The sequence below is a fragment of the Vanellus vanellus genome (genome assembly GCF_965231255.1).
Source record: "Vanellus vanellus genome assembly, chromosome: 3".
Taxonomy (NCBI): Eukaryota; Metazoa; Chordata; class Aves; order Charadriiformes; family Charadriidae; genus Vanellus; species Vanellus vanellus.
In genome coordinates, this window is record NC_138907.1 from 113,080,162 (window position 1) to 113,105,054 (window position 24,893).

Here is a 24,893-nt window from a genome sequence, read left to right on the forward strand (position 1 = left end):
TTCAAGTAGGATATTTCAGTGCTCTTAAAGACTTTCTGGAGGCAGAGTTTTGCTCCTCAGTGTGACATATGAAGAAGTACTCATAAGCAGAGAGAGAGGCAAAGTCACAGAAAGGTTCATGGCATTGATGGATCAAAGGGAGAAGAAAGACACATGATGATCACGAGGGAATTAGACAGCTTTGAGGTCACATGGCACAACGCACAGTACCAGCCAGGGAAATGGCAGGGGAGACATGAGCTGTCATAGCTGTGTTACCACCAGAGCATGCAGCATACTCTCCATACCCTGTGGCACGTGGTATGAGAAGCAAAGAAAAGAAGCAAGAGAAGAAAAGAAGAGAAGCAAAGGAAGATGAATCCTTGGCTAATCTAAAGAGTCTGTAAATTTGGAGTCTAAGACCTTGACCTGCACATTAGCTACCTAAAGCATGATTTAGATGGAATGGTCCGAGTCCAAGTCTATGGTTCAGTATGTCTTCCATCAGCTGCTTCTACCTACTGCTGGAGATACTTAAACCTGTTTGGGGTTTTCATTTAAGGTTCTTGGAGGTGTCAAGAGCTCTGCTTCTGCACATGACCAGACCCTGCACATGACCAGACCTGTCTTGCCCAAGCAACTCAAACCCTTTCAGACAGATAATTTGGAAAACCAAGACCCTCCTCCTGTTTAATTTCTTGTGAGGCTTCATTTACATTTGGTAGGCAGAAACATGAGCAAACAATGCGTTGCCTTTTGAAGAAAATAAACCACCAGTAATAGGAGAGATTGCATAAGTGCTGTATGATAGCATAGTGATTAAAAAGTGATAAAAGTGAGAGCTGGATGCGCCACGTACTCTCTATGAGGGTGTTAAATTCCTGCTTGCAGATATCCCACTCAAAGGCAGATACTGGAAGTGTTAAGACTCTTGTCTACTTCCGAGCATGTCTAGTTTAGAAGGGTCTGAAGAATGTTACTCCATACGAGCTACAAAGCACTCCCAATATCTTAAGTGAGCTTAAGGCAACTTAAGGCAAACTCAAGACTTAGTAAGGACTAAAAGCTGCAGCTATATTCTACCAAGGAAGAAGCATCACCAAGGGAGGAAGCATCGCGACCTTGCAGACTCCTGCACCGCACGAGAATTTCTTAAACAAACCACCCAGCGAAGTCCCAGAAACAGAACTTTCCTAAAAGTTTCTTCATTTATCCCCAAACCTTCAGACTGTCGCCGGCTGTGCAGGGCTCCTCTCAGCGAGCGCACCAGCCCCGGGGAGCCCCTGCCCCATCGCACCCACCCGCCTCCCTTCGCCACGGGTCCCGGGGCTGCCCTCCCTCCTGCCCGCCCCCGCCTCCCGCCCCGCTCCTCCCCGGCCCTGCCCCGGCCGCTCCACCGAGCATGTCCGCGACCGCCCCGCCGGCAGCCGCCGGGAGCCGCCGGGCGGGCAGCAGCGGGCAGGGAGCGGCAGCTCGCGCAGGTAAGGCTACGGACAGGGAGCGGGCAGGGCACCCCACCCCACCCCCCCTCCCCGCCGGCAGCATCACCCTCCCCTAAATACACACGCACCCCCCCGCTCGCAGGGCTCGTTTCTGCTTCTCCCCTGCTCTGCTCTGTGCGGGGAGCACCCGTGTACCTCTCTCCGCCGCCGATTCTCGCGACTGCTGTATCTGTGTTGTTCTGATGATATCGCCTCTGTACGCCGCGACCTGCCTTCCTCCAGCTCCTGCCTATCCAGCCTGGGAAGAAGAAAAACACGGGGGAAAGTAATATTCCATCTCGCCAGCGGCATCTTTTGCAGCCTATAGGTTGAGCAATGGTCTTTTTACATCTTGTTTTCGGCTTTGTCTACAAGTGTCCAAAGATTTGAGAGACAATACTTATCAAGCAGAAATCCTTAATTACGTTTGAACGGTTTAGTGAAGTCCCCAAACTCCACAGTAGAGACTGGACTTACAGTGCAAGGCGAATGGAACAGGCTGGGAGGGAAAAGGGGAGGAGGAAGCTTCATTTCTTCATTCAGAAACTGGATGAAACAACCCTGAGAAAGGAGGAACAGCCACACTCTTTCTGTGACATTCTGGAGAAGGTCATGTTCCATTTCAGCCAGAGACACAGGACTGACTCACTCTCCTTGTGTTTCTGAAAAAAATCATTAATCTGTTCTAACTTTTCCTGTTCTTAGGCAAGAGCCTGTTTTGTGTGGTGCTCTTTTAGCCACTCACCTGCTTTGTGTTTCTACAGTGACCAGGAGTGAAGGGAAAATATTAGATCATGTCTGAGTTCTGGCTAATTTCTGCCCCGGGAGATAAAACGAATCTGCAAGCATGGGAGAGAATGAACACGGTGACATCTAAATCCAACCTGTCCAGCAACAGTAAATTCCATATTCCAGACTTAAAGGTAAGCAAGGAAGGGGTTTGGGTGTGAGTGATACAGTAGCATTAGCCATGACTAAAGACTTTTGGGATAAATGTGGGATTTTTCTTTTGGGATAATATGCAGAGAGTAGAAGATTGTGGTCAGGGACTGAATTGTGTTCAGTCAACTGAAAATTGATCAGAGAGAAAAGAAGTCATTGTGCTTGAAGCTGACCTTCATTTTGGAAGGATATATGTATAAGGAGTGAAGATGAGGGAGATGAGTTAAATAACTAATCTGTTGCATTCAATGTACCATTTTCTCCCAGTCATGAAAGTCATACAGCATTATACGTCTTGGATCGCTAATGCAGAGGGAGTAGCTACGTATCTAGAACCGTGCCAGTAAGACTGCTGACAGAGAAAACAGTGCTATAATGTACATTATTCCTTGGGAAATGGAGTATGTCTGTATATTCAGCTACATTACCCAGCTTCATATCATTATGTAAATAGGAAGAATATTAATCCATGATTTTTTTAATATCTTTGCATTATTTAATCCTTATTTTGTAAGATCTGCACCTTATTTTTGTTTCGCTTGTGGCTATGAAAAATCCAAATATGCTGCATTAAGGTCAGTGGAGCTACCACAGATGTAGAACTTGGTTCCTTGGGCAGGTGCCATAACCCATCACTTAATGCAGCTGCTCTTAGTGCATCCAGGATCTGTCTTTAATCCGAAAAGATTGTTAACGGTTATGACTTGAGCTATCCCAGTTACATAAGGACGCAAGTAAAAGGGGAGCATGGCTGGTTCTCAAGTAATAACCTACTGAATTGTCACATGGATCTTTCAGACAGGGAATGTTGCTTTCTGTATGTGCACCTGAGATTGATATGGTTTTTACCATCTATGGATTTTACCCAGCCAGTGTTGGTGTGTCTGCTAATGTCGTAGGAAATAAAGCATTTGCAGTATCTGAAGGAGCTACCAGCACTTTATTATTTGTTTCTTCTCCTTCAGCTTGACCCTTCATAATGTTGAGCTGGCAAGATTACAAGAGAAGGTTTGGCAATATATTGCAATACTATAATCATAAGATTATGACTGTGACAAAGACACACAAAAAGCAGATGTTGGTCCTGTGGGAAATGGCTTTGTGAGAGCCTTAGTCTTTGGTAATAACAAAGAATGCAGACAGAGACCCACTTTTGAATAAGTGCTGCTTCCCTTGGTTTGCTCATTACATCAGATTTGTTTGCATGTATATTGTGTGCATTTCTAGTCATTATTTTATCATGTAAAATACCAGTCTATGCTACTTGATGATACGGGAATGAAATCAGGAAGGAAGACACTGATGTGTAATCTTGAGACTACACATACGTTTTTTCCTTTATTGGAAAAGCATTTTTATGCCCTAGGTCTCGGGTAAAGGAATTGCTACTATTTTCCACTAAGTAAATAAAGTTCTGCCAAACTATTGAGTTCACAAGTGCTAAATACAAGACAATGTCCCTAAGACTCTGCCAACAGAAGCCTTAGATAGACTTGTGCATCTTTTACCTACTTCTCATCTTTTGCACAGGTGGGGACACTGGATGCTCTTGTTGGTCTGTCAGATGAGTTGGGAAAACTTGATAGCTTTGCTGAAAGGTAAAATAGATCTTATTTACTACCTACAAATGAGAAACAGACATTGTTTTTATGGGATGGTATGTCCTTGTGTTCACCTTGTCACCTTGGCCTGACTCAGTTCAGCCCGGACTACAACTGGACTAAAGTGGATAGGCTTTGTTTAACCTTTGTTTTGATTGTCATGGAGCCGTCACAAAGAAAGGATCATTCCTTAAAATTTAGCTGAATTAAGTCCATTACAGTTTTGTCTGCAGAGCAATCTGTTTGAGTGGCAGTGCTAGGGAAGCTGTTTCTTGAAAGGAAACTGCTTTAAAAGGGTTGTTTTATTTTTTTTTTTTAAAAAAAGAATGTTCTCCCACCCCATCCAGAAATTTAATAAAACAACATTTAGAGAATATGAAGCCTTCCCTGATCCCATCATAGAATCATAGAATGGTTTGGGTGGGAAAGGTCCTTAAAGATCCTCTACTTGCCACCCCCCTGCCGTGGGCAGGGACACCTCCCACTAGACCAGGTTGCTCAAAGCTCCGTCCAACCTGGCCTTGAACACTTCCAGGGATGGGGCATCCACAGCTTTTCTGGGCAACCTGTTCCAGCGCCTCACCACCCTCACAGTAAAGAATTTCTTCCTCGATCTAACCTAAATCTACCCTCTTCCAGTTTAAAAACATTACCCCTCGTCCTGTTGCTACACTACCTGATAAAGAGTCCTCCGCCATCTTTCCTGTAGGTCCCCTTCATATACTGGAAGGCTGCTATAAGGTCTTCCTGGAGTCTTCTCCAGTCTGAACAACCCCAACTCTCTCAGCCTGTCTTCATAGGTGAGGTGCTCCAGCCCTCTGATCATCTTCGTGGCCCTCCTGTGGACCGGCTCCAACAGGTCCATGTCCTTCATGTGTTGGGGGCTCCAGAGTTGGATGCAGTACTTCAGATGGGGTCTTACCAGAGCAGAGTGGAGGGGCAGAATCACCTCCTTTGACCTGCTGGCCACACTCCTTTTGATGCAGCCCAGGATACAGTTGGCCTTCTGGGCTGTGATCGCGCGCATTGCTTCGCGCTTCCCATCCACCAATGTGCCCAAGTCCTTCTCCTCAGGGCTGCTCTCCATCCATACTCTGCCCAGCCTGTATTTGTGCTTGCAATTGCCCTGGCCCACGTGCAGGACCTTGCCCTTGGCCTTGTACTTCATGAGGTTTGCACAGGCCCACCTCTGCAGCCTGTCCAGGTCCCTCTGGATGGCATCTCTTCCCTCCAGCGTGTTGATTGCACCACACATCTTGGTGTCATCTGCAAACTTGCTGAGGGTGCACTCAATCCCACCGTCCATGTCGCCAGCAAAGATGTTAAACAGCACCAGTAGCAGTACCGACCCCTGAGGAATGCCACTTGTCACTGGTCTCCACTTGGACATTGAGCCGTTGGCTGCAACTCTTTGACTGCAACCATTATTTTCCCAAAACATTTCTCTTGAGCCTTCTGCCCCTCTTCCACCAGATACAGGAGTTCTAAGAAATAAGTTCTTCTGAATGAAATCCAGAGCTCTCCCTCTCCAGGCTTTTAAGCTCCTCAAAAAACAGAATATTGACTCACATTGTATCAAACCTATTTATGCAAAAACTCACATGATCTCCTTGCTGATCATTGCCCACATTGCCTTTTGGGCCAAACTGACCTGGGTGTACAAAGAATAATATAGTACAGCAAGCTGAGAAAATGCCGTGTTGTAAGATACTTCATAGCACAAAGTAGACTTTGTGGTTGAGGCAATGAAAAGTACAAGTTGTTGGGTTTTCTTTTGCAGAGGGTGTTCTTTTTTGCTTTGGAAGCGTACCTCACATATAGTTGTGGTCTTGGTCATGGAGGAGTGTGTTAGCTCGGAGGCTTTTTGCCTTTTTTTTCCCCAGCCAGGACTGGTAAGGATTTGCTTGTCTAAATATGCTTGATACTTCCATAGATTTTGTCTGGCAGTTGCAAACACATACAAAACCACTGATATAAACCGTTTAGATCTATGCTAGGCAGTTTGGGTGAAAATAAGTCTGCTAGAATACATTTCTGTAGGATTATTTTTTTACTACTTTACTGGTGCTACAGCAGGGGTCTATTAGGGATGATTACATTTGATGACTCTGGGTTGCACACAAAGTTGATCTTTTTAGAATCATAGATTCATAGCATATCTCGAGTTGGAAGGGACCCGTAAGGGTCACCGAGTCCAGCTCCCTGCTCCTCATAGGACTACCTAAAACTAAACCATATGGCTTTTTTCAGGATTTTTAGCAGGCAGAGCAACTTAATGCTTAATTCATCAAGAAAACCTTCTCCATTGTGACCCTGCCAAAACAAACTGCCACAAATTAATTGTAAACATGTTCAGGCCTCTGGTTCATACTGTGGAGTTTCTTTGTGAAGTCGTGATGAGGACAAATTTGGGGAGAGAAAGTGCCAATACCTGCTATCGGGAAGGTGTCTCTAGTCAGGGCAGCAGATAGGCAAGCGACTGTGTGATCTGGGTTTGAGGGCTGCCAAAAATCATGCAGAACTGATTCTCAGAGGGCTTAGCTAATTCCCAGCTTTGTGAAGAATTATGAATTCTGAAAGCCATCTATGTAAGATCACGGAAGGTAATTTTAAGTGAAATGTCAGTATGAGCTTCCTAAGCTCACTGTCTCCTTCTGTTAACTTTGTCTTAACTTGACAACGGGTTGTACTTCATTGTTCAGGCTGAATGCTGCTTTTCTCCACTAATTGTCCCTTTAATGCCAGTCATGACACTTACCATATGATATGCTATAGGCACCGAGCAAAGGGGTCAGCAAGGCCTCCCCACCATAAGCTACTGCGGTAAAGACTCTTCCTATTTGTCTTGTTTGCCTATCCAGCTAGGTAATCAAAAAGGATCAACGAGATTTAAAAATAAGAAAAATGTGTTAAAAAATAAGGAAAATGCATTAGAGTAGAGTAATAGCAGAGAATAATCAACACAGATCAAGTCCCGTAAGGACATACAAAAGCATTTTGCATTAAATAAATGCCCAGAGGTTTGAGTCTAAATTGTGATTCAAGGGTTAAAATGCCAGGCACTCGCACTTCTTCAAGTAAATGGCATCCCGAGGGTCACAAGCCTCTTCAAATGACCTGAGCATTTATGTTCCTGCTCCTCTGAAGCAGCTACCTGCTGAACTGTTGCTAGATAAACAAAACTGCCAGTAAAGCCAGGCAGCACAAACCTGTCAGCGCTGCCTCCTGCCAGGACAGCAGAGAAGGGGCAAGAGTTTGCAGGATCTATTGTTTCCATATACTTTTATTATTTATTTACACAGGGAGGCGGAGTGTTTTTCCATGTCACCCTGTGGTAGCATGGAGCTCTCTCAAGCTGACGATCCCCTCAGCTGCTTTTACCCCAGGGTTCTCCCAAGCGCTCGGGTCGCCGGAGCATTCTGCAGGGGCCTCAGATTGCAGGGCTTCTGCTCCCCGCAGCATTTTGGAGGCTGAGCTGGTACCACCCTTTAATACACAGTATCATTTAAACAGTGTTAAACTTTTTTTTGAAAGTAAGGACATTGCAGCAGTTTCGGAAGCAAAATGTGAGAGTTTGTCCAGGCCATAATAACAGGCTAAATGGAGTTATTCTTTTTACAGGTTTTTATTACTACTTCTTGAGGCAGTTTAGCTGAAACCCTGTCCTTTTATAACACACCATTTGAGCAAGATATTTGCTCAAGGTGGGATTCATCTTATCTAAAGGCAGAGGTTTAAGGGTTGGCTGTGAATGCTGCTCGCTGCTGGATGTCACTATAGTTGATGGGGCTTCTCCGGTGGTCTGATTCCTCTCGCTTGCCTCAGACTTCAGTGGTACACAGGGTGCCTGTTCTGTCTTTGCACAGGGATTGTATTGGATGAATGAATCCCGCTTGCATTTCACAGGAGGCAAGGCAAGGCACAGAGACTAAGCCGGAACTGGAGAACATTTCTGTGGCGCAGCATGTTCATGCCTTCTGGCCGTATCCTGCTGCAGGAACCTTGGGGCGTGTGGGCTGGAAGGGGGCCAAGCCTCGCCTGGGCAGCTGGTACTGCTGGGCACACGAGGGTACATACCTGTCCCACCATCTCTATTTATCAAGCACACACCGGAGTGTGCGTTCCTTTTCCTGGTTTGATGAAGGTGGCCCGTCCACCTGTTGTCTTAGCCTGTGCTGTATCACCGTGTGATGCGTCATGTTTAGTAATCATTAAGAGCTCCCACTTTGTGTCCCGTTAACGGACAGAATCAGTTAACAAGTCACAATCTGTACAACATGTCAGAATCAGATGTTACAATATGGATGACGGGATGATGGAATCTAGATGTTACTTAGTCTAGTCCTGTTACATAACCTTGCAGAATTCATAACATAAATACTTAGAATTACCACTTCAGGTGTTCTGATGCCTTCAGAAGTCCCATACCAGTTTCCATAGGATACCATCCAGATCTCCTTATTCACCAGGATGGCAGGATGATCTTTTCCGGACCTCCGTACAGACCCTGTTGGCAATCTAGTCCCAATTATAGTCCACCGACACTCCTCTCGCTGGTTTCCATAGGATGGACACTCCACTGGTGCTGAAACGGCTGGAGGGTCTTTTCTGATTACCAAGATCGACGTTGGTGATGATCTAGGCTGATGATGAGGGATCATCAACAACAGCCCTCCAGAGTTAGTCCATGTGAGGGCAGTCTAAGGAGACCAGAGCTAACTCTCTCCCAGCTGTCAGGTTCATCCCCAGCTGCACCCAACATTAACCAAAGCAGTTCAGGCTCCTTGAAAAGCTACTGGTTTATACACTTTCCTGTTATGCCCTCAGCCTCCTGATATACTGTTCTTATCAACTGGGCTGGAGTCCTGTCTTGTTCCAAGCTCCTTTGGTCTCCCTGGACACCTTGAAGGGGCTGAAAACCAGCTGTGTCTACAAGCTGAAAATTGCAGAAGCACTTGGCAAGGTTGCAGCTGATGGGGAACCACTGTGTGGATCCCTGCACCCTTGCTGCAGGCCAAGGACAGGACAAGGGGTAATGGATTCAAGCTGGAACACAAGAGGTTCCACTTAAATTTGAGAAGAAACTTCTTCTCAGTGAGGGTGACAGAGCACTGGAACAGGCTGCCCAGGGAGGTTGTGGAGTCTCCTTCTCTGGAGACATTCAAAACTCGCCTGGACGCCTTCTTGTGCAACCTCATCTAGGTGTTCCTGCTCCGACAGGGGGATTGGACTAGATGATCTTTTGAGGTCCCTTCCAATCCCTAGCATACTGTGATACTGTGAGTGTGGGCAACACAGTGTTCTCCAGCAGCACTCAGCTGGCACCAGGTCCCTAAGTGGCTGCAGCCAGACGGTGGAAAACTGCAGCAGCCCTGAGAGAGCTGTGAACTAGAGTGCAATGGTGTAGATTCCTCCTACGGGCACTCTGAACTGCACCTGTCCAGGATCATGAGAAGAATGGTTTGGGTCGGAAGGGATCTTTAAAGATCATCCAGTCCAACCCCCTGCCATGGGCAGGGACATCTTCCACTAGATCAGATTGCTCAAAGCCCTGTTCAACCTGACCTTGAACACTTGCAGTGATGGGGCATCCACCACTTCTCCTGGCAACTTGTTCCAGTGTCTCACCACCCTATTGTAAAGAATTTCTTCCCTATGTCCAATGTAAATCTATCCTCTTTCAGTTTAAAACTGTTGCCCTTTGTCCTATCACTATAGGCACTGGTAAAAAGCCTCTCTCCATCTTTCCTATAACCCCCTTTATATAGTGAAAGGCCACAATAAGGTCTTCTCTTCTCCAGGCTGAATGACCCCAAAAGGCAGGAATTCTGACTACTGCATTCTTGGCAGCATCAGCAATCTCAGATTTTTTCTCCCTGTCACAGGACTGGAAAACCTTTCCAAAGACTGTATAGTCCAAAGACTGTGAGTTTCTTCACAGGAACAGAGATAGAATTACTATGAATTACTGCTTTTAAATCGCCTATAAATCTGCTTTGCAGTACATCAAAGAAAATCCTTTTCTCTGATGCTCTCATGATATCTGTACCTGGCCTGAAGTCCCTTTCCTGAACTCTTGAAAGACACAGGATGTCACAAGACACAGTCCTCAAACACTGCAGGTGCCCTTTCAGTCTCCAGCTCATCTGCAGCTGTAGTAGTCTGTCCTCTGTAAGGAAAGAAAGGGAGAAGCCTGTTATTATGCTCCACTCCATGTCATTATGCCAAGGATTATGCCCACTTCACATCTCTGCCAATTTCATGATTAGGCAGTTACTTTTTAACTGTTGCTTTTTTTTTACGAGGTGTAGTCAACCTGAAACAGTTAGGGAACTGGTGGCCAAATTCTGTGACTATTTCTGAGTACAGAAGGGTACTAGAAAAAACAGAAAGGCTCTTGGCCTGTAGGAGATGGGTACTTTGACTAGAGCCAGGGGGATCTACTGCTGGAGAGACTTGATGAATCCATTTTTTAAATAAGCAAAGAATAAGTAACTGTGTGGAGAATAAGTAACTGTGTGAAGACAATGTTCTCCAGGAGGGGCTCTGTTCAAATCACTGCTCTGAATCAGGCAGAAGGAGGATTTGAATCTAGTTCTCTCACACCTTAAAGGAGTGTCTTGTCTACCACACTAAAGAGAAAAAAGAAAGAGTCTCCTAAAGAAGATGAATAAGAAGGAAATTCTTCCTGTCAAACAGGAGAACACTGTTGTTTCCCCCTGAGTACTTTGTAAGAACCTTATCTCAGTGAGACCTAAGGGTTTATTTAACATCCCATGGAACAGATTTCAGCCAGTCTGTATGTAGCCTCTTGTTCCTCCATCACCGTTAGAGTTTAAACATGGGCTTCTTGCCTTCTGGTTTCTGCTATGAGTATCACGAATATACAGAAGACTGAACCTTGATCTTCTGGAAGTCTAGAGCGGTGGGGAAATGATATTACCTATGAGTTTGCGGAGATCAGTGTATTTAGAAATAAGGCAATATGCCATAGTTTGTTTATCATAATTTGAATTGTAATCTAACCTGCCTTGCTTCAGAAGTGTTTTGTTTGGGCACCTCCATGTTTATCAGACCATTGTGGCAACTGTTTTATATTCATTTTGTTTCTTCACTAACAAAGCTTCTCTTTTTACACCTAAGCGTAATAAAGAAAATAGCCCAGTACATAGGAGAAGTTATGGAGGACTCAAAAGATAAAGTCCAGGAAAATCTTCTGGCCAATGGAGGTAGGTGCTGTGAATGTGGTGGTTTGTTTTTTTTTAATGCGTTGATGCTGCTTTTGTTTGCTTCAGAATTTTAACATGTGGAATTTAAACACTGACACATTAAAAAGGACAACCATCAGCAACATTTTTTAAGAACACCTCTAGCCTCCTCCCGTTTTTCTCAAAGTTAGCAGAAGCTTTATCCAGCACCAACTTTGCATCCAGGAGCGTGTTCAGTGTCTAGTACTGAACTAGTTTCTAACACCAGAGCTGAGGAGTGAAGAGGAAAGCAGGAGACACCCCTCTTCCCTCCTAATATGACCCAGCACCTTTCTGTGCCCTGTATGGGCTTGATCTCCTATGGGCAGCTGAATCTCATTGTTTATGGCTGCAAGACATCTGCCAGTGGTCTGGTAGTGATTTGCCTTCCCTCCTACAGTGCTGGGACAGATCACATCATTAACTGTGGATTTCTGACATCACAGGTGGATGTGTGAGGCAGCAGCTCCAAACCAGGGCACTGGGGCTGCACTCACAAGGTCCTGCCAGGCTGGCAGGATGTGTACGTGCGACTCCTGTCAGGAGAAAATGCCCTTCAGTGCTGTCCTGCCCCAGCTGGTGGCAGCTGTGTAGCAGAGAAGAGCAGGCAGTGAAGGCAGGGGCACTTCTGACATACCAGAGGGCCATGGGAGCCCACTACCTTCTGTATGCTCCCCAACATCATCTTTAAGTAGTCGATATGGTGCTTTTATAACCTCCATGAACTAATTTTCCCCCCTTATTGTCTACTATGGTACTCAAGGCCCTAAAGGGAGCCTGTGTCAAGGACAAAATTTAGAAACTGGTGGCTCCTAGATATCTGCATGTTTTGTTAAAGCCTGATAGTGTTTCAGAACAAATTCCTCCCCAGCTATCCTAGAAAAGTACAACAAAATTGGATGTGTTACACATGCTAATTACAGGCTTGTAGAATGATGCTTGTAATTAAACTAAGAGTGCACACTCCATCCCCCTTTGACTGTCTGCAGTGTTGTACTTCAGATCTGTGTGAGTAAAGGATGGGGAGGAAGTTCTTTTAGAAATGTTCTTTTTGCATGACATAAGACTGACATTTGATGAGTGCAACTGCTTGACAAGTACAATAATCCCACTTACCGTGTTTCAGGGCTAAAGGATAAAATGAAATGTCTCAAAAGTATGTTGAGGATTGCTGATTGCAGTGATGTTACAAGCATGCATTTGTGTGTATTAGTGCTAGAGACAAGTCTTGGTCTGGTTGTAGAGATACAGTGATCAGGTTACGATGGATTTCTCAAGTAACAACCTCGTAGCTTGATCACGATATCCCTATGACTTGAGAAACAACAGGTTTCACATATTTCCTTTGTTTCCACTTTTTACAGCATTTTCCTTTCCCATCAGCTCTGCATGTGTTGTAATAGAAGGATGTGGGAATTACTTGCATGTGTTACTAATTTCTGTCCTCTGTTTGGATTTGGTCATCCAAACAAATCATATTAAACTAAGACATTAACCTTTCCAAGATTATTAACTGCATCTTAAAAAATTGAGTCATCTTTAGTATATGAGGGTTCCCCTAATACACTCCAGTGTCATTCTTCATAAACAGCAGCAAGTTTGCTGTATGAATTCTTCTTCCTCCCCTTTCTGGTTAGCAAAAGGACCCTAAAGTTGAAGACTTACTCGAAGTCATGAAATCAGAAACAAAATTATAAGACACACCTTCTTGTTGCATGGTCCTGTTTCAGACTACTAGACCATCCCAACTCAAATTTTGTTTTAAGTTACACTATACTAATTTTCTGATTTTAGCTCAGCTGTATATAATCCTGACAGCAGTTTGGTCCACAAACAGACGGAGATAGTGGCTGTGTGTCTAACAATTGTTTGGTTAGATTTATGTGAAGAAAAATGCAAAGTACTAGAAAATACAGCACTTTTAGTTAAGTGCACGCACACGCTACTTTCCAGTGGGCAACAGTCGAAAGCAGCCATGTGGAGATGTCTCTTATAGAAGGAAAATGTGTGTTTGTGTATTAAAGGGAATTTTAGTATATCACAACAGCAGGAAATGCTTTCTTGCTTGTGACAGAATAAAAAATGCGAAATGTAGGTAAAAGCTTTTCTTCAAAGATTCAGTCCAAATTCTCTTCCGTTTATGGTAATATTAAACCCAAATGAATTTAAAATTTGGCAAGTGGTGGAATAACTCCATTCTTTATCATGAGCTCAAAATAAAGCAGAATGGGAAGCATAACAATTTTGAAAAATTAAGTGTTTTGAAGGGAAAGTATTTAACATTGCCCCTTAGAGCTGGGTGAGTAAATCACAGTTATGAGGGATTCAGGCTGTAGGGTTCCTGGGCAGCTGTGAGCGCGTTGGGGTAGGTAGGAAGCATCTTTCCTGGATGGGCAGCTATGTGAAGTCTTTTAGAAGTGACTTGAGAGGTTCTGTAAATGAGGGGTGCCATTCCAGGAGCATCAGGGTGCTTGGACTGCTTGGCATTTTAAGTTCAGTTCTGCTAATGAGTGCACAATAGTTTGTGCCATCCCCAAGGTCAGGCTGCTTCACTGATCTGCACCCGTGCCAGAGCACTGCTCAGGAATTAACTTGTAAACTGGGCTGAGAACTCATGCTGTGCTTAACTGCTTAACATTTTTATTCTGCTGAGATTCAAGGAATGCAAGGATAGAAAGGGCATGTGTAGGTCTACAAGGAACTTCCATATCTCCTCAGCTATGTGTAGGTCAGAGCCTGTGAATACACTGTTCCTCCGTACAGCCCAGTAATACCTCACTCTGTGCAGGTTTCATTCCCATTGAATTTAGTAAAGGCTAAGCAAGAAAGCTTGGAAGAGAGGCAGCAGGATGAAATCCTTGTGTCGTGTACCCCGTGCTGAAAGCACTCAGTGAATTTTATTGGTGAAGTATTTTTCACTTCCCTGCCGTCCCTCCAGAGAGCAGGAGCAAGCACTGGCACATGCAGGAGCTCTCTGAGAGCTCTCCCTGCCTTCTGCAGCTTTGCCCCTTTCCCATATGCTTCCTGTGCAGAAAAAATTGCTGATTCCTGATCAGACCTTAGCAGGAAGGGTTGCATCTTTGCCTCGTGATTCCCGTCTATTGGATGTGGGGGAGATTTACACAGCTGTGGTTTTAGAAAGAGGGGGAGAGCACCGTCATGCCAGTGCTGTCTGCCTCCCAGGCAGTTTATGCCTTGCTCAGAAGCCTGTTTCCTCCTAACATAAGACTTTCCATGCTTTAGAAATCTAATAGGGTAAGCTGACTCTGTTGTGGGGTGAGAGAAGCCCATGGAAAGGATAGCGCTATCCAGCCAAGGGTATTCGGTATCACGCCAGGCAGGGTAGTACCCTCAGCCTGGTAATGTGGCAGTCATACAACTTTTCACATTCCTTCTCAAGCATCTCAGTTCATAAAGTTTTCCTCACACCCTGGAGGTCCACCCCACAAGAAAGTGTGCTCAAACCTCACTGTGGGACTGAAGGACTCTCGGGACACACTAGCAAAGAGCACTGGATGGCTCCAGCATGCCCTTCCTTTTACTTGGCACCTTGAACTTGTTTTGCTCCCCATGTCCCCAGGGTGCCTTCGCAGATATTCTCCTGATCTGGAAGAAAGCCTGTCCTGCAGGTGACACTGTTCTGGCTTCTTTGTCTAGACACTGAGACCCTGCCTGCTGCCTTTCTCTAGCCTCCCTAACCTGCAGGGGGACAGTCCCAGACCCTCTGCTTGTTGTGAGTTTATCCCATCCCATAACGTTGCCCAAGAACACTATGTAGGAGTGTGTCTGGCACCCTAAGGACTCTCAGGAGTCAGCTTAGGCACAGAGCTGTCTGATTTTATGAGCTTCTAGTGGACAATTCTTTATTTGGTACCATAATGTACCAAGTCTTAATGTTTTCTGATGTTAAGGAGCCTTGGTCTTCAAATGGAGTGCCACAGCATGACCCTGTTCTAGGAGCTGGGTGTCTTATGTGTCATCTCCCCTTGATTCTGGGAAGAAGCCATGTCTCCCCATGGTCCGAGGGTGTCTTATTTTGGGGGGCTGCATGCATAGGGCCTTGCTGTGAATTTCTGTCGTTGGATGCTGTGACTGGGTTTATCCATTTAGAGAAACACCGTATGGCTTTGCATAAGATGGGGAGCTCTTTGTGCAAAGTCAACGAGGAATTCCTCATTGCACCTGAATTGGTTTGATTTCTAGTGAGCACTTGACTGAATTGCAGAGAAGTAACATTAGGTACACTCTTAATATCTTTGATCAAACTCTCAATAACCCTGAGTATTACTGCTGGTCCTGGGCACAGAGCATTTTTCTGATAGCTCTTGCCAGGATTAAATTCAGGCATATTGCAATAATCAAGACTGAGGTATGTTACATCAAGCTGTTTGTGCTGTGAAGTGATGATTAATTATAATTAGAAATATTTAGAATTAGAATTTGAAAACTTTTTAGATTGGGCATATGATCTGTGTGGATTTGATCTATATTACATTTCTATGAGGATACAGAAGTGGGCTTCTGGTTCATTCCCATCTCTAATGTTAATCAAAGATATGCTTAGGCTATAGCTGGGGGCTACTACCCAAACTTTCACCTGCCATCTGGTAAGCTGTCTGCTTTAATGCATCTCTTTGCATTTTCAGTTGATCTAATTAGCTACCTGACACGGTTTGAGTGGGACATGGCCAAATATCCCATAAAGCAGCCGCTGAAGAATATATCAGAAGCATTAGCAAAGGTAAATTGTACTCCAAAGTTTAAGAAGATGTCAGCATGGGGAAGCATGTGTCTTTTGGCAGTTTTTGGTCCCTCCTCTCATGGCAGTCAGCGAGAGCTTTGCATTTGGTTTGGGCAGGAACAGGCTCAGAAGCACACACTCTGTACTGAAGCAGTTGATAGTTTAATTTCTACTGTAATAATAATGATATGTATATTTAAACCTATACAGTCTATAAGTATATGGCACTTTATCAGATTTACTAGAGTACATTGACATTCTTTCTGCACTTTAATCCCCTTCATCGTAGTATTTTATTGGTTTTATATACTGCCATATAGTTCTCCATTTTAGAGTTCTTTTGCAAAATCATTGGCCTGACATTAAATCAAATGCATTGCAGGCTGGATGAATAATTTACACTGTCAGTCCATTCAGGAAGGCATGATGCGTTGTTCAATTTAGATAACAAACGAAACCATGAACTTGCTCCTTAGGTACAGCTGTAACACACACACGGCAGTAGATAACTGCATCCTATTTTCTGCAGAGGCCTTTGCCACAGGGCGGCTCGGACACCGGCTCCCTCTTGGCCACCATCAGGTGGTTTTCCGAGGGGCTGACAGCTGCGTCCTTGCCTAAAGGTGCAGAGGGAGTGGGAGCGGGGTGAGGATAACACCTCAAGCACCGAGTTGACTCACATTTTTTTACTTTGTTTTAGCAAGTGACTCAAATAGAAACAGACCTAAAGACCCGATCAGCTGCATACAACAACATCAAAGGAAATTTGCAAAGCCTGGAGAAAAAAACAGTGTAAGTATAGCACATGCCTGTTCACATCTGGAACGCTGCACGGCTGAACAGAGGGCAGTGCATGCCCACACCCATCGCTGTGCTATGGACCATGTGGGTTCTGGTGGGAAGAAATTTTTCTGGCTTTGGGGCATGCTGAGCATCTACAGAGCCAGTGAAAGCTGAAGCCTGGGGAGTTGGTGTGGTCAGCACGTCTCAGATTCAGCTCTGGGAGACTGCAGTTCCTAATAGGATTTTACTGGCACTGTGGGCAGACGGTCTTGGGAAAGAGTCAAAACTAAATGCGCTATATTGTTCTGATGAGATTTCAGTGAGTCAGAAATTAGATCAGCTGAGTCAACCGGTGGATTCCTTTGCAAGACAGAGCTTTTTCCTATGGGAGCTCTGCAAATGCTGTTCAGAAAGTCAGTTTTACAATATTCCGGGCAAAGGCATCTATTCTCTGTCCCCGCTGTGTCTAGCTCACCAGCATATCCCACTTACATTCTTCTTTTCTTTGTTTCATTCTGTTGGTCCAGGTAATGCTCTGTCAGGACTTCCGAAATTCTCTATCCTCTCTCTCCAACTGCTTATGGTCTTTACCTATGTCAACGCTGATACCTGGATTTCCTCCAGGGTGTCACTGGGGAGAATAGTAAATGCCAGTAAGTAGTAAACTTAGAGCAGCTTAGACAATGCTGTGCAAGCCCGCACCCAACGCACGCTCATATGTGCCACTCTTTCCTACTCAGGCCCCTTGCTCTGGGCACAGGACACAGGTCCTCGCCTGAGCATGTCTGGCACCAGTGCCACTGAACCCAACCAGAAACCACAGAAAAAATACTTCCAGGTGGTGGTTCAGAATGAGTTTGTCAAAAAAACGCTATCCCTCATGGAGCCCTGCTCAACCTGGGGACTGCAGTGTGCACAAGGGGCAGCAGAGCCATATCACAGTTACATCTCCCCCTCTCTCTGCTGAGTTCCTGTGTCCGTACCTCATCACTGCCAGCCAGCACCACTGGCCTGTGCTTCCAGCTTCATATAGACAGCGTTAGACACATTTGTCTCAGGCTACGTTCATGTGGATAATCATGGGCGGGAGGGACAAGGGGACAAGAGCTCCCATTTCCATTTTCTTGGCACTGTTCAAATTCCTAGCCCACTCTGCAGCATCTCTCCAGCTTCCATGTCAGCTTTAAGCACCTGGAGAGAGGCAGAAGCTTTGTGTCAGAAACATAAGCAGTGCCAGGCCTCCAGCAAGGTGGTGAGGGAGAAGAATGGAGGCCCCACGGTCCAGGCCTATCTTCTCACCGTCCCGTCCACCTTAAATCGGTGGCATCTCTAGTGTCCACCAGTGCCAGCTAGCTTGGGTTGAACAAACATGTAAAAAGATATTACTGGCCAGTTAATTAATGTTTAGACTGCCACAGTGAACCTCAAACCATAAACTACTGGTTTAGGTCCTTCTTCACTCCTCCCAGTGACAGAGAGGGCAGCTGCTCTCTTCCCATACACACCTGGTGCCTACCGGCCATGCCTGGCCAGCCCCAGCCATTTATGCTTCCTAGGCATGCAGCACTAGTGGGACTTAATGTGTTCAAGTGGGCTTAGACCATGAAGAGACCCCCTCCTGCAGATCTCACCTGTGTGCAAGACTGCTGCTGCCACTGTCCTTCAGCTGGAAGTACCTCTGTGTGCTTGTCCACGACAGTCCAGGGTTGCTTTGATGGTTTAGGTCCATATTAACATCGCTTACTCTGACTGAAGCGTGGTGATGCAGGCAGCTCAACAGGCAGCCTTGTGAAGGCAGGTGCCTCCAAAAGATGCCGCAATGACTGGGAGCCAGGTGGTAACTTCTGGTGTGCACTTCCCAAGCGTCTACACCCTTACTGCAGAAACAATAGCAGCAGAACGGTGTAATTTCACATAAAGGGCATAAACCAGCCTAGCACTAGTCACCAATATCCTGCCATTAGTATTAGTTGCTTTTTTGTTCTTTTTAGTTGCAGTAAAAATAACTAAATGGCCATTTTAGAAGTGTAGACGTGTCCTTTAGTTACCTCCTTCCTGGCCGCCTTCTACCCCAGCGTGCGCTATTAGCAACTGTACCCACAGCACAATACCTCCAGTGTGCTGCTGTTGGGTTCCTGCTAATGTTGTTTTTTCTTTGTCTTCTTCACCGTAGGGGAAATCTGCTGACTCGGACCCTAGCAGACATTGTGCATAAAGAAGACTTTGTTCTGGATTCCGAGTACCTTATCACGCTGCTCGTGGTGGTGCCAAAGTAAGGCAATAGTGCGTGCTCACGCGCTCAACGTGGCATTGAGTTTCAGGCCTAAGCGCCGGATCCAGGAGATACTGGGTCAGGTTGGGGCAGCTCGTCAGTGCCGTGTCTGGGACACGGGTGGAGTTGTTAGCCAAGAGAAAGAACAGTTTCTGCCAAGGGTGGTGCTGGCTCAAAAGAAAGAGACAAAGACTGCTCTGAACTCAGAGCAGGACAGAATCGGGATGCAGATTTTTAATGGTTACAGAGTGGGTTCTCAAACAGCCTTCTGCTAGGAGTAGTACGAGTTTAAAAAAAAAGAGAAAAACGGATTCTTACTGGAGCTTAGCCACTTTATAAAAGGAATTAGACCTGTCAAACTTACAAGGCCTCTGCTGGCTGTGTATTCGTACGTGCCTGCCCATAGGACGACTGCCATCACCATCAGTTGTGAAGTTACACAATGTCCTTCTCAGAAGCCTACACAAAACTTTCCTCTCCAGATAACCCTGTCCCAACACACACACATACAGTACCATCACTTTTCTGTCTGTGAAAACCACGTTACAAAAAGCTATCTGAGGTAAGTTTGTTGAGCTTATTATCTGCACATTCTTTCAGATTCCCCCTATAAACAGACTTCTCACTTTGCAAACTCTTACTGTCACCTTGACCCCTTTCTCCCAGTGCTGGCAGTTGCCATGTTTGCAATGTAGCAGCCGATCAGCTCTGGGACTGCACGTAGCAGATGTACCACACCTACCCATGGATCAGGGCCACCTTGTGCAGGGGTCCTGGCTCATGGGACACTGTGTGGCAGCCTGGAAGTATGTGCCAAAAGTCATGTTCTTCCCACCATCAGGTTCCTGCTCTGGGCCATTCTTCATGCCAAGACCCAAAGTGAGGATTGAGGTTGCAGTGTTGAGGGAAACATCTCCCTAGATGATGACTAGGAGAGGAAAGGATAGAAGAGGCTTAATGTGCCTTAATCACATAACCCAGCACAAAGAGCTCCAACCCTTCTACCCTAAGCCATTAGCTTAATTAACTATATTTATTAACACATTTGCTTTCTACTATATAGTATTTATTTACTGTGCTTTGTTTTGTGTTGCTCAAAGGTCAAGCTACGTCCAGTGGCAGAAGACCTACGAATCCCTCTCTGATATGGTAGTGCCTCGCTCCACCAAGTAAGTGAAATTCCACATTAAGGTCCCTGTTTGTTTCAGAGATCCCTGCCATATTTCAGCCCCTCAAATTGCTGGATCCTGGAAGGAATCACTTGTCTAACACATAGGCTCCATGTTAACATATAGATTTGCCCAATCTCATTCTCAATTGAAATTAGAAATTACTCTGTTGAAGGGAAGTGCAGATGAAAAAAAAACCTATTATTTCTTTTTTACAATTAGCTTGTTGTTCCTTTTTCCAGTAATCTCATTCTTCCTACTTTTAACCAGGCTCGTGGCTTTTTGTGTAAAACAAACAATTTATTACAGTAATCCAGGCATAATTCAGACACATACAATCACTTACAACTTTATGGAAACTACATTTTTACAAAGACCAAACACTGTCTTTGCATCTTTAATTGCTTCCTGCTGTGGAACAGGATAATTCAGCATAGTCATTTTCATTAGCAAATGCCATAATTAACTTATCCTTTCACCTGCAGTAAAAAGTCCATCGTAGGAATTAAATATTCCACTGTTCAGCTCCTGCAGACCATGAGGTCCAATCCAGGGCACAAGAGGTGACAGTCCTATTATCTGAAATGGAAGAAGCAGAAAGCACAGAGAAAGAAGAAAGTTGTTTGCTACTGCCTGTCTCAAAATCACAAGCGCAATGGAAAGTGGGGGAAAATTACCAGGAAACATAGAAAAAGCAGTCAGGCAGAATGCGCTTGCACTACGATGGCTTCGAGAACTTAAATCATGGGAGTTTTACACTGGAGATAGTGCGGCCAGTGCTAGTAAAGTCTTTGTTCCCTATTCCAGTCACAGCAGTTCTTGAAAAGCAGGGTGTTGTTCAGTATCACAAATGAAAAAAAGAACTGCAGAAGAGGAAGGTAAAGAAGGCATGAGGGATTTGCCATGTCAAATCACAGCAGTGGATTTGCCTCCCACAGAATGATTGCTGAGGATGCAGAGGGGGGACTCTTCACCGTGACTCTATTTAGAAAAGTGATGGATGACTTCAAGGCTAAAGCCAGAGAGAACAGGTAAGGAGCACTGATTGCTCAGCGGGGCAGGCTAGCAAGCAGCTGGTGATGACAAAGTGAGGCTTGTTCTGTGTACAGCACAGCTGAATCCATCATGGCTTTTTAGGACTTACTGTTTGGGCTGCTGCTGGCCCTGAAGCCACTGAGAAGGCAGGGTGGGAAGGAGCTGTGGCAGCAGATACAGTGATTCTATTATTTAAGTACCAAATTACAGATCCTGGAATTGTCTTTTCTGCTCTCATGCTTCTGACAGCAGGAAGTTTGCTTTCTGGGGGGACTTCAACTCCCACCCTCCACGTACCTTAACCAGTAAAACGGCTAGCAACATCCCATACCTGCTTCTCTAGAGGCAAAAGAAATGAGCATATGTATTGCTTGGACTGTGGCTTGTGAGAACAAATGTCATTCAATTGTAGGTTCATGGTTCGGGAATTTTATTTTGACGAGAAGGAACTGAAATGTGAAAAGGAAGAGCTGATGAAATTAGCTTCTGATAAGAAACAACAATATGTAAGTAGCACATCAGGTCGATGGTCCATTTAATGACAGCCGTTGCTACCAGCGTGCCTAAGCACCTCTCACTCAGAAATGGCTTTATGGTTCAAACAGACTCCTGTGAGCTCCACTTAGCCCAGAAAACGCAAGGCACAGGATAGATAACAGAATTTACCCAAAGTCACTTGAGTTTCTGATAAATTGGGAGCCACGAACAGCTGCCTGAGAATTATCTCAGCAGCCCACAATGGCCTCAATGATGTTAGCTATGGAGCTGCTTCACACAGAGAGGGGATCACAGTACTGTTGTGTCTGTTCTCATAGGGGCCGTTACTGCGCTGGCTGAAAGTGAACTTCAGTGAAGCATTTGTGGCTTGGATTCACGTGAAGGCCTTGAGAGTTTTTGTTGAATCTGTCCTGAGGTAAGTGAGTAAACACAGAGCGCTGGCAGAGATTCCTGGAGAAGTGAAAATGTACAGCTTTCTTCCTGGGGCAGCTCCTTCGTGGGAGGGAGCATCTCCTTGCTCCAGAAGCTCACAGGAGAAAATACAGATGACCACAAAAAAGGTGACATACGAAGCTGATGAAAAACAGTTCTTTGGGGGCACTTACAGGGAAGTGGAAAACAGAAAGATACTATTGAGTTGACTTTCAGCTTCAAAAAGCAAAGGCTTTCAGATAAGGAGGCAGCACACCACCACTGGGATTGTTTCTGCAACGCACGATGAGCTAGCATGCCAGGAGACTGAAGAGGTAGAAGGGCAGGAGTGGAAAAGCATGCCCCTTCCCAGCAGATGATGGTGTACGTTGGTGTGTTTCAAGGTATGGCCTCCCAGTGAATTTCCAAGCAATGCTGCTGCAGCCAAATAGGAAGTCCGTAAAACGCCTGAGAGAGGTCCTAAATGTGGTCTTCAAGCACCTGGATGAAGTCGCAGCAGCAAGTATAATGGATGTACGTATTTGGTCTATGACTGCACGTGCTGTACCTTGTCTCAGTTTAGCCAAATGAACCCTTTCACAGTCCGGGGGTTAGAGCTAGCAACGCCTCACACCTTGCAATGCTGGGATCCCTGGGTGCAGCTCCAGTACCTGGTGGTTACAGATTGTATTAGGGTAACAAGAAGGCTCAGAGATTATGATGGAGATGCATAGAGATTGCTTACATTTTCTGTTGAAGCATCTGATGTTTACAGCTACCGGACTGAAATAAGTCTGCTCAATTATGTCAGTTCCTCCAGGTAAAAATCTTCAATGCTTCTATAAACATTCAGATCAACCCAAGCAAGAAAAATGAATTCAGAACTAAATGCTAGGAGTGCAACAGCTCCATCCCCTCTAAAAGGCTGTCATTGACTAAATACCTCAACCTAGGACTTCAGCAAGCAGAAGTACTTGCTCACCCCCTCTTTCCCCCCCCGTATCTTGAGTACACAAATGATTTAGTATAAACCAGTAGGTGTTAACACAGCCTAAAACCAGCAAGCATAAGATTTTCAGTGCATGAAGGGAGGAGAAAGAAATGAATTGCTCTAGAGCTGAAGCACACAAAAATACTACAATACATGTTCGCAAACTTGCAACAACCAAGCATGAATTCTCAAAGCTAACTGCTTTATGGCAGCCTGAACACACCAGACACACACACCCCCACCCACCAGATTCTCAGTGGTGAATTCCCCATCTTAACCACAGCGAATACAAAACTCAAAAGCAATCCAACTGTAGCTTCCAACTGTGAAGTTTGTTTACTGGTACTAAAGTCATACTGTTTCCTTTTGCAGCCTGGCATGGACATACCGGGTTTACAACTGAGTAATCAAGAATACTATCCTTACGTCTATTTCAAGATTGACCTCAGTCTTCTTGACTCCAGTTAAACAAAAAAATTGCTCAAGCTTCATCTATTAATTTTCAAGACTCTAATGTTACAGTAAAACAACCTTTAGCTGCTGAAAGTAAAATTAAAATGCAGATGACGTAGCAGGATAATTGCTGAAGATCTTACCACTTCCAGTAATTTTTACAGTGACTTCAATACAAATATACATTGTTCATAGTTTTACAAAAACATATTTCAGAGGCAGGAGGTACTATGGTAGTATTTATTTTGTTTTGGTAAGTTACAAAGATGGAATATCTATTGGACTTGAAATAAAACAATTTAAGAAGTGTGATGGCTAATGGATCTACTAGGTGTGTACAGTCCTGTTCTAACAAAGCAAACTTAAAAACAAAACAGAAGTAGAAAGCATCAGAGCAAAACTCAAAGTTTTGGTTTTTTAATTTAAAAAGAAAAAAAGCTCAAGAAGAAAGATCCTCAAAATTGTTGTGGAACTTAGTGTAGTATGACTTCTAGTCCCAAGTACTTACAAGTTTAGTTTTTGCCACGACATCTCAGTTAGAACAGGTCCCTTAGAACCCATCTGCTGGGATGACTTAGAGCTGGAGTGCATTTCCTGCCCTAAATCAGCAGTCAAGCTACTGTTGGCTACCAGTGGCTCTTACACTGCCTTTCATAGGGACGAGGTGTGGGCGATCTCTTACAGACACCAGATGACAAATATCCATATTAAGTTATTTCCTTGAAAGGAGGGGAAACTTTCAGGTCTTTCAGTCCTTACTTATAAACAAGCTGATCACATGAGGGTCACTTCACTAGACACCAATACACAAGACAGGGAGAGCAACAAAATATAGTAGTAACTTTATTAAAAAAGCAGCAGTAACCATGCCCATTCCCAGTCCCGATTCCCCTTCCAAGGAAATAGCAATTTCCAAATTGAAACAATGCCAGATGGGAAGTGAAGAAATATTTTCCAATTTGCTGGAGACAGCACCGTGGTGTTTTTGTTAGCACCTGGAAATCCTCATGCCCTGTAACGGGGAGTAGCTTCACTATAATCCTGGGGAAGAGACCAACAGCTCCCAGTGTCTCCTGTTGCAGCAACAACTCCACTTCCATTGTATTAATGATCTTACAAAGTCTGGCACAAAGAAAGAGAAAGCCCCTGAGAAGGAATAGGAAGACTAAAGAGCATTTAAACTAAGATTGTCCATCTAATCAGGCTTTATGCCAAGCAGTCAAGATCGTTCACAGTGAGGGAAAGGTTTAGGACTCTCCTCTGCACCAGCCTCTATATTCTACAGTTCAG

At 44.8% G+C, this 24,893-nt stretch overlaps 1 protein-coding gene across 1 annotated transcript; it reads left to right on the top strand.

The window, feature by feature from the left end:
* The first annotated feature begins 1,387 nt into the window (after positions 1-1,387).
* ATP6V1C2 (ATPase H+ transporting V1 subunit C2) lies at positions 1,388-24,839 on the top strand. Its single transcript, XM_082480254.1, has 13 exons — positions 1,388-1,460; positions 2,225-2,383; positions 3,933-4,000; positions 11,147-11,232; positions 15,897-15,991; positions 16,692-16,783; positions 18,948-19,046; positions 20,147-20,215; positions 21,154-21,246; positions 21,663-21,756; positions 22,066-22,163; positions 22,564-22,693; positions 23,523-24,839. The coding sequence occupies exons 2-13, from the start codon at positions 2,255-2,257 to the stop codon at positions 23,616-23,618; spliced, it is 1,149 nt and encodes a 382-aa protein (XP_082336380.1). The 5' UTR covers positions 1,388-1,460; positions 2,225-2,254; the 3' UTR covers positions 23,619-24,839.
* The last annotated feature ends 54 nt before the right edge of the window (positions 24,840-24,893 follow it).